Source organism: Mus pahari, chromosome 14 (genome assembly GCF_900095145.1).
Source record: "Mus pahari chromosome 14, PAHARI_EIJ_v1.1, whole genome shotgun sequence".
Classification (NCBI taxonomy): domain Eukaryota; kingdom Metazoa; phylum Chordata; class Mammalia; order Rodentia; family Muridae; genus Mus; species Mus pahari.
The window spans coordinates 37,876,601-37,886,224 of record NC_034603.1 but is presented as its reverse complement, the minus strand read 5'-3'; the positions used below and the strand labels follow the sequence as shown (position 1 = coordinate 37,886,224).

Genomic DNA, 9,624 nt, shown 5'->3' with positions numbered 1-9,624 from the left:
AGCAAACTCTTGAAAAGATTCTGTCCACACAGAGCAGTGGTGGCGCACGCCTTTAGTCCCAGCACTTGGGAGGCAGAGGCAGGCTGATCTCTGAGTTCAAGGCCAGCCTGGTCTACAGAGCGAGATCCAGGACAGCCAGGGCTACACAGAGAAACAATATCTGGAAAAAATAAAACAAATAGACAAAATATTCTGTCCACAACCCCATAAATATAACAAAGAATGCTTCCTCTATGCAGCCCCATCTTTAATGGGTCAACCTAGAGTTTTTCAGCTTTAAAACAATACCAAGAAACATACATTCGGGAGAAACTATTTTTTTGTTTTTGTTGCATTTTGTTTGACTTTTTAAAGTAGCTTCCTTCTGAAGCTCAGGCTAGATAGCCGGGGCTAACCCTGAACCCCCAATTCTCTTGTTTCAGCTTCCCAAATGCAGGGATTACAGGCATATGCCTCCATAATTGGGTCTCCATTTTTTTTTTTAATCTTTTTATCTTTTTATGGGCTAGTCATGTACTGGGTGGCACTTGATGCTGAATAGCAGTAGCGTCAGCTCCCAGGCCGTCACACGAGCTGTTCAGTGCTTTGTAACACAACAGGCTTTGCCCAACCACGGGCCTGCGATCTGAGCCTTTAAGGATGGGTGGAGCTGAGTCCTGATGTTTGGCCAGTTAGGTATATTGAATTTGTACATCCTGGACAGTTTTATACATAGGTCCTCTTCACCCCACTGTAAGCCGAGGAGCCTCTGTATTTTCTTTAGGGATGCATGTGCTGTCAACAGGGATGAGGCCAGCTAGGGGAGTGGTCAGGGCTAGACTGAGCTTGCAGGGATCAATGGAGAGTCTGCCGGGGGCTAGCTCAGCTCCTGCTCTTCCTGGGCCGAGCGGCGGCAGCTCTGTCTGCCTCGGTCTGGTAAGTCCTTCCCAGGACACTTTTAGGCACCCTATACTCTGTGAGGTAAGGAAGGATCTGACGTTCTCAGAGCCACCCATCCCAGGCCACTTCCCTCCCTCACCCCCAAAGAACCAGGCCACACACGGGGTTTCAAGTGTCTGTCTCTTCCTTTCACTCTCTCAAAAGAAAAAATAAATAAATTGCAGAAGGCGGCAGCATTTCCTGTCCTCCCCTGGCTCCCGGACACCCAACCCCTGACCCTTTGCCCCCCACCCCCCTCCCATATTCCCCACTCCCTAGACCCATCCCTCCCCTTTTCCCAAAAAAATAAAATGAAATAAAATAAAATAAAATCCCAGAAAAAAAAAAGCCACAGTTAGACCTTCCACTCATGCAAACCGGCAAAGAAAAAAGGTGGGAGGTGTGTGAAAGACAGGGGGACCCTCAGGAGAGCCCCCCTTCTTCTCCCCCCAAAAACCACCTTTGAGAAGAAAAGAATGGAGAAAATAAAGGAGAACTCAAATGGCGTGGGGAGTTATGATGGGGCAGGGGTGACCCCAGCCCCTGCTTCAGGAGAGCGCGGAAGCCTGTGGCCCTGCATCCCTACAGCGGGTACTCCTTGAGAGGGGCCCTGACTTCTGGAATGTGTGTGGGAGAAAATGGGGAGGGCAGAGGCCCCCAGTGGGTCTGTGTGTGCATGGGGGCGGGCGGGGTAGGAGTCTTAAGGAGCAAGGGCTTGGAACCAGGAGCCCAGCTCCCCCCCCCTAGACCCCAGATTCCTGGGGTCTAGGGGCCCTGATCTGGGGTGCAGGGATACATGCAGAGAGGAGTGTCCCCCCTCCAATGGGCTCGATCCAGTCAGAAAGGAAATAAATAAGAAGGGTGGGAAGGGAGGCTGGGGTACGAAGGGCTTGGGCTATTCAGTCCAGACCAAGGGCCCAGGTGGTGGAGGCAGGGTGAGTCCAGGCCAGGCCAGGGCAGGAATCAGAGTCTCTCTCGGGCTGGGACCCAGATGTAGGGGCCTGAGAGGTCTTCGATGACACGCTTCACTTTGTGATAGATCTCTTCAAAGCTGTCGCCCTCGACGATGGCTGCAAGTCAGGCAGAGCAGCAGGTGAGGCCAAGGTCCCAAAGACATGTGACCAAGGAGCCCGGAGCACCTCCTAGTCCTTCAGCCAGGAGCCATGGGTCCCTGAGCCCACTGACAAGACTCCTCTTCCCACACTGGCCACACCCAGTAGGGCAGCTCCATCGAATCTCTGCACACCCTGTCCTCGGGGCTCATGGGACCGCCTGGCCTCTCACCTGAGAAGCACTCTGTGAACTCCTGCTCCAGCTTCGTGGCCCTGTCGAAGGCTTTCCGGGCTTGCTCCTCTGTGATCCGCTTATTGATCTCTCTGTCAAGAGGGAGAGACACACAGATGTGAGGGCTAGGCCCCTCTCTGTGGTTTTTAACTCCTTCCTGGCAGTCTGAGTTACAACTTCTTTCATAGTTGGAGCACACGGCAAAGGATATAATTTCTGATACCCTCTGGGGCTACAGATGAGCTCACAGCAACCCACCCCATCCAGGAAGACCTCTGGAACTAATCCTGCAAGCCTTTAGCCCCAAAGAAGGAATCCAGACTGACTCCCAGTTGCCTCTGAGGTTCTGGTTTGCCCCAGCCTGTGTATGCCCCAGGGGGCTCCTGAGAACTGTAGGCCTGCCTAACCCAAGAGAAGACTGACTCTCAACTCTCAATGCAGCTCTTTGAACACTGTGGGAGTTGCTGTCCTGGGTTCTGAGAGGACAGATCAAGGTGGGGGACCTTGAGAGCCCAGGGTCACAGGTGGAGGGAGCGGAGGCGGAGCCCCCAGGACCATACTCACAGCACATTCTCCAGGGAGCGGGGACGGATGAAGATGGCGATAGGGTGCAGGTGGGCCGCCTGCAGCCGCCGCACGGCATTGGCTGAGACATCAAGGATGCAGTGCTTCCCCTGGGGGCAGGCAGGGTGGGCGGACGGGGGGGGGGGACCAGCAGGTAGCAGGAAGGACAGACAGAGGTGCCAGGAAGAGACAGAGAATATAGAAAGGTGGGGGCGGGAGGTTGGCCAAAGGGGAAGTGACAGATGCCAAGGGACATGTAGGCAAGAGAAGAGAAAGAGGGATGGACAGAGTGACCAACAGAGAGGAGGGGGGACAAGAAGGTGGAAGGCCAAGAACAGGAGGGCAGGAAGGGGGCAAAACAGCATGTAGGAGATGGGAGGGAGGACCCGAAAAGTGAAAGTGGGGCAAAGGCGAGAGGGGTGGTGAGGTGGGATGCAGAGGGCAGAGCAGGGCAGGCAGACAAAGACAGTGAAGGGAGAGGGTAACAGAATTAGGATAGGGAGGAGGAGGGGAGGACGGACAGAGGACAGACAGATGGAAGGAATGGGAGAGACAGATGGGAAGGAGGGGAGGCAGATGGGGAAAAGAGCCACAGAGGAAGGACAGGAGTGTGGGGAAGTGTTAGGGAAAGGGGGATTAAAGGAGGGATGGGAGAGAGGGTAGTGGGGACCCCCCCATTTAAAAAGGGAAGGAGCAGGAGGGGGTCAGGAAGAAAGGGACAAGTTGGGGAAGGCAAAGCCACCAAAGGCAAAACCCAGGGACGAGAGGAAAATGGGGCAAGGAGAGAGAAGCAGGAGAGAGGGGGACAGATGGCGGTGGGGAGCATGGGTCAGGAAGCAAGGGGAGCGGGCCACGGGAGAGCAGGCGGTCAGAGTTGCCCAAGAGGAGAAGGAGGTGGAGGAGCGGAGTGCAGACCCAGCAGGGAAAGAGACAGAGAGAAAGAAAGTTAGAGAGAGCTGGAAGAGGCCATGGGGTAAGGAGCAGGCAGGAGGAAGAGGATGACGTGCCCACCAGCGCTTACCTGCTCTGCCACCTCTCGCACAGACTGGACGCTGGTCCCGTAGAGGTGGCTGTTGTACTGGCCAGCCTCAATGAACTTGTGCGCCTGAATGTCCTTCTCCATTTTCTCCCGGGAGGAGACAAAGTGGTAATCGCGGCCGTCTATCTCATATTCCCGCTTAGGACGTGTCGTATCTGCCAAGAAGTCATCCCGCCCCACAAAGATCTAACCACCACCCCTTAATGCCAGCCTATGATCAGCCAGCCCCCCCACCCCCCAGAGTACCCAGGGAGGCTGAGACGGAGGTGGGACAGAACTGCCACCCTGGGGCCCGCCAGGCTCTGGCCCAGCCTTGTCTGCTGCAGACATTAAAGCGGGTGGGCAGAACCCCTCCTCTAAGGTGATCTGTGTCCTGCTTCACCCCAGTGTCCTGGCTCTGACAAAGTGAGACCCCTTGGGTACCCCAACTCCAACTCCACAGAGATCCAAGGTCCCCTGTACTCACGAGGGACACAGGATCCAAACTTGTCGGGGAACTCGGAGAGAAGATCATCGTTGGCACGGTCTTTGGTAGGCCCAAGGATGATGATGGGGCGAGCATAGTGCACTGGGGAGAAAGGGTTTGGCTCAGGCAGCCAGCAAAGCGGGCGGGCAGGAGGGCGGAGGCTGGGGCAGAGGCTCACCTTCCATCTGCGTCACTGTCTCGTAGCTCAGAACCGAGTCTTCTCGACCTGGTAGGAGACAGAGCATCGGCAAGGGGGCTCTGCAAGGCAGGTGACCTGGAGACCCATCTCTCCTGTTTTGCCCAAGGGGAACTCCACGGTTGGCTCATCCCACAGCTTTCCAATTAACCCTACCTACCCTGTGATCCAGAGCTGGAGCCCCAGTCCTAGAAGAAAAAGCAATTCTCATGGTAGGCTCAGGATTTAGAGGCCGCCCCAACCACTTTTCCACCAAGTTCCTCATCTACCTTCCACCTACCTTGGCCTTTAACCTTGACCACTCTCGTCGCTCGACCCTATGGGATACATGGAGGAAGAGCGGGAGACAGTAGGGAAATGCTCAGTGAGGTCACCTGGTCCAGGTGGGAACCCCATCTTCCAGCAGCACCTGGGCCCTATGTCCCTCATGGAGGAGAAGTTCTCTCCCAGAGGTTGATGGGAGCCATGGTTCCCAGCAGAGCCTAGCAGATTCTCAAGAGTCCCCTCTGAATGCCCACCCTGGGGAACCACATGGACGTGGACGTGGATGTCTCTATCAGGAAAGCTTCAGGGTCCCAGGAGCCTCACCGCCGTTTGCTGGGAATGAAGCCAATGTCATCGGTCTCACTGTCAGAGTGGACCCGCCGCGCTTGCCACCACTCTTCGTCGCTAGCGTCAATTACATGAAGCACATCCCCAAAGTGGAAGCTCAGGGCCTGGCTCAAGAAACCGCAGTCCTTGGTCTTGTCGTAGTCAAACAGGGCCCTGGATAGCACAAGTGACTGTGGGTCAGGACCTGGCTGAGGACCCCAGGAAAGATGCACCAGGCACCCCGAGAGCCAGCCAGATTCCGGACAAGGGATCTACAAGCAAAGCATGAACCGCCTGGGTCCGCAATCCCCGACCTGCCTAAGGGCAAAAAGCTCTGGGAAGTTTCTGAAAGAACAAAGGTGCAGAGAAAGGCGTGGGGCTGGGAAGAAAGGCCCCCAGAGTCATGCAGTGAGAACTGAATGACCCCAGGATCCTACTAGCCTCTCACAGGGAGGGAGCGCTTAGGTGTGGGGCCCTAGGAGAAACACAGCAAGCTGAGTCTAAGACTTGTTGACTGTGACAAGCCTGCGGACAACCCAATGGAGATGGCCTAAAGGCAATCCAGAATGGCTAGAACTTCCAAGAAGGCATCCCACCAGGCCACATAGCTCTAAGGGACACCTGTATAGCAGGGGGCAGATAAAACCAGCCACCTGGACAAAGAAAGCAGATGAAGGGGAGAAACAGGGAAGGGGAGGGGAGGGACGAGACCTCGATGCCTTGTGAAGAGACAGGAAGGGGACTCATGAGAGAGGAGCCCCCCCCCCAGAAGGGAGCAAATGCTACTGAGCACTCCGGAGGTGAGCTGGGGTGGGTTTGCGCTGGTGGTTTCAGTGCCTGCCTAACATGTACGGAGCCCTGGATTCAGTCCCTAGCACAGGGCTGGAAGGAAGGACAAGAAGTAAGAAAGACAGGCAGTGGGCACAGAAAAGCTGCAGTCCTTCCACAGAGGCTTCCCACAAGGATGCCAAGCTGGAGGAAGACTCAAAATATCCCAAAGCTGGGCATGGTGACAAGTGCCTGTATCTATGGCAGGAAGATTATTAAAGCACAGGGGTTCAAACTCAGCCTAGGTGACGAGGGAGGGAGGGAGAGACGGAAGGAGAGAGAAGAGGGAGGGAGGAGAGGAGGGAGGGAGGGAGGGAGGGAGGGAGGGAGGGAGGGGGAGCTAGAGATGCTTGCTGCTCACACACTGGCCTTAGGTCCTACCATGAGAGCCATCGGTTAGTGCTTGGGTTACCGGGACCCAGAAGGCAATTCAGACACTTGGGCAGGCACTGTTTCAACCAGATGATCTACTCCAGAAGAACAGTGTGTGCAGCCAAGTCTATGAACCCTTGGCTAAGGGTCACGTCCGGGTGGGAGAGTAGAAGGGCAAGATTTAGGGAAGGAGCTGTGTGGGGGATGGACATGAGTTCATGGAGGCCTCGAGCCATGCTCAGGACGCTTCTTACCTGATATAGAAGCCCAGAGCCACACCCAGGACGCGTCTTACCTGATATAGAAGCCCCGCTTGGGGTTGCTTCGCAGGGATGCAGTCCCTGAGCCCAGGCTACTATTCATAAGCTGTTCCCGAAGATCATGGATCTTGGCCTCGAATCGACTGTACTCTGAGGAAGGACAAGAAGGTTCTGGAACTCCGCCCCATCCTAATGCCACACCCCACCAACCCTCACCCTACCCCTACTGAGTCCATCTGTCCGTCCATCCGCTAAAGAGACAATGTCAGGGAAGCTTAGGCGTGGCACCTTCTGGTTTATACTGAGCGATGATCGTGACCGTCTGACCCGCGTTCTTCAGGGCAATGGCAGCCTGTTCATGACTGGCATTGCGGAGGTCAACACCATTGACCTAGGAAGGGGAGAAAACACTGTCACCTGGGATGGGAAGACAATTTGGGACTGAGTGAGTCAGGGAGTGGTCCAACCGGACCTGGCTTGTGCCCATCGAGCCCCTCCCCGAGAACATAGGACTCTCTTTGGTGGGCAGTGCAGACCCCTGCACAGGCCTCTCTCACCGACAGGATCTGGTCCCCCTTCCGTAGCTCCCCACTGAGGTCGGCTGGACCCCCAGCAAGGATGAAGGAGATGAAGATGCCTTCACCGTCCTCGCCGCCCACAATGTTGAAGCCCAGGCCCGTGGAGCCCCGATGGATCACGATCCGCCTTGGTTCCCGGGGAATGTCTTCCTCCCCTAGCAGGTCCTTGGCCACGGGGGAGTAGCGCCGAGGGGAAGTGGGGGTCATGGCTGTGGGGTAGTCGGTGCCCAAGTAGCTGCTATGACTGATCTCATTGTCCAGGTGCTGAGAATATGCTGAAGGGAGACAGGATGAGATGAAAACGCTTTGACCGTGGTACCCACTCTCCCACCCTCTCCAGAGGAGCCCAGAGCCAGGCTCGGCCAAAGAGGAGTTATTCTGCCGAAAAGGTTTGTGGGTGACCTGCAGCAGCAGGGGTCAGAAGTTTACAGATGACATCAAAGGGTAAGGGTCGTATGTCTTTAGTATGGCAGGAATGGGGATGACAGGGGAATATTAGCATCATGCTCTTTCAGACTGCCTTCTGGTTAAAGTGTCTCTCGGGTCCCTCAACCCACAGTATTCTGCTCCCTCTGCACAGTCATTCCTGGTTTCTGTTTGTTGGTTGGGTGGTTGTTTGTTTGTTTGTTTTTAAATTGGGTCATTTGTCTAAAGTATTCTCCCACATTCTGTGAGGGTTCGTAGTCTGCTTGTTTCCCCGCGGTCTTGCTTAGCCTGTGCCCCTGCCTCAGCATCTTTTTTGTTTTCCCTGGTTTGTCCTAGCGGCTCAGTAGGCTCAGATTCAACGTAAAAAGGTTCACCCAGGGCGGAGTCCTGTGCCTCCCACAGGATGCAGTGAAGTCTGCCGGGTGTGGTATCCACACTTCAGATCCACGGGGGCATCGGAAGCACAGTGAGTTCCAGGCCAGTCCGGGCTACGTAGTAAGACCCTGTCTCAAAAGGAATGGGGAAGTGGGGGGCCGGTCTGCCTGTCTTTCTAGAATTGGCAGGTTCTGGGGCCATCAGTCTGATCTGCCCATTTACAACGTGTTCTATCAGCCTCCTTCCAGCCTCCTTCCGTAGTCCCTGCAGGCATTCAGGATGCTGTCTAAGGCTGATGCTCACAGAGACTGCCAAGTGTTAATGTACAATCATTAACTAAGATTTTTAGAAAGGACTCTCCTACTTGCTGAGTTGTATGTGTGTTCGAGCCTACTATCCCACTGACGCAAACTGAAGGCCAGCATGGGTTACATGAGGACTCTGAAGTTAGCCTGGGCTACATAATGAGACCTTGTCTCCAAACAAAACCGGTAAGAAAACAAAACAGACGCACATGCATGCGTGCACACAAGAACTGCTGCCTGGCAACCTTGAGCTTACTCTGTGATAAGCTTACACAGAGGAGAGGGAGCGGATGATTGAGTCTCTCTCTTACTTACATTTCCAGGAAGAAATGGTATGCCTCTAGGTAACCGAGCATCCTCCAAAGGTAACAAGGGAAAATTATCTTGTCATGAAGATGGGACCGCAGACTTTGCTCAGCCTGGACAGTCACTGCATGACAGATCCCTGGCCAGAGTCCATCTGATCAAGTTTGGTTTGGGTTTTACTTTCAAAGATCTCACTATGCTCCTTAGGCCTTGGCTGAGCTCAATCGATCCTCCCGTTTCACACCTTTGAGTACCTAGGTCTACAAACATCCACCATCATGCCCGATTCCCAACTTTTTTTTTTAAAAGGTATTATTATGACCTCGTGTGTTGCATATAAAATTATGTAAGGCCAGACAAGTCCTCTTCAACATGGCTCCTGTGGCCCATCCCATGGAGCCCTCTAGTATGACAATATTAAGACTTTTCTTATACATTTCTGTATTTATTTTTTTTCTGGGTTGGTTGTTTGGTGGTGGTGGTGGTGGTGGTGGTGGTGGTGGTGGTGTGTGTGTGCATGCACAAGAATGGAGGCCAACGGTCGACTTCAAGGGTCTTCCCAAAATCATTCTCCAGCTTAATTTTTCATTTGTTTATTCATTCGTTTGCTTGTTTATATACAGGATTTCACTACCGAGCTCTGTCTGACTGTTCTGGAACTCACTATGGAGACCAGGTTATCCTTGAACTCACAGAGCTACCCTGACATCTGCCTTCCCAGTGCTGGGATTGAATGTGTGTGTCACAAGGCCCAGCCCCACCTCACTTTTTGAGACATGGTCTCTGGCTGAATTTCGAGCTCACGGAGTGGACGTGCTGGCCAGTAAGCCCCAGGAATCCGTCTGTCTCGGCACACCCCTCAGAGTCAGGACGACAGATGTGCCCTGCAGCGCCCAGCTTTTTGTGGAGTGTCGGGGATGTCGACTCTGGCCTTTGTGCTTGTGTAGCAAGCACTTTACCACCTAAGCCACCTCCCTATCCTGATTTAAAAACAGAACCAAAAAACAGGGCCTTGGGGATGGAGAGATGGCTCAGCAGTTAAGAGCACTGACTGCTCTTCCAGAGGTCCTGAGTTCAATTCCCAGCAACCACATGGTGGCTCACAACCATCTGTAA

At 54.2% G+C, this 9,624-nt stretch overlaps 1 protein-coding gene across 4 annotated transcripts in view; it reads right to left on the bottom strand.

Annotated features, from left to right (window-relative positions):
• Positions 1-1,045: 1,045 nt before the first annotated feature.
• Positions 1,046-9,624, bottom strand: part of Dlg4 (discs large MAGUK scaffold protein 4) — a 26,456-nt gene continuing 17,877 nt past the window's right edge. For 2 of the 4 annotated variants that reach the window (XM_029546447.1, XM_029546448.1), the window contains exons 9-20: positions 7,076-7,371; positions 6,807-6,909; positions 6,554-6,668; positions 5,056-5,232; positions 4,748-4,784; positions 4,628-4,655; positions 4,450-4,497; positions 4,272-4,373; positions 3,788-3,960; positions 2,767-2,876; positions 2,203-2,294; positions 1,052-1,988 (exon numbers count right to left, since the gene is read on the bottom strand). In XM_029546447.1, the coding sequence (XP_029402307.1) occupies positions 1,882-1,988; positions 2,203-2,294; positions 2,767-2,876; positions 3,788-3,960; positions 4,272-4,373; positions 4,450-4,497; positions 4,628-4,655; positions 4,748-4,784; positions 5,056-5,232; positions 6,554-6,668; positions 6,807-6,909; positions 7,076-7,371 (1,388 nt within the window). In that variant the 3' untranslated portion in view covers positions 1,052-1,881. Of the gene's footprint in view, positions 1,989-2,202; positions 2,295-2,766; positions 2,877-3,787; positions 3,961-4,271; positions 4,374-4,449; positions 4,498-4,627; positions 4,656-4,747; positions 4,785-5,055; positions 5,233-6,553; positions 6,669-6,806; positions 6,910-7,075; positions 7,372-9,624 lie in introns of those variants that run through there. The other 2 variants (XM_021213316.2, XM_029546449.1) reach the window with 2 other exon arrangements.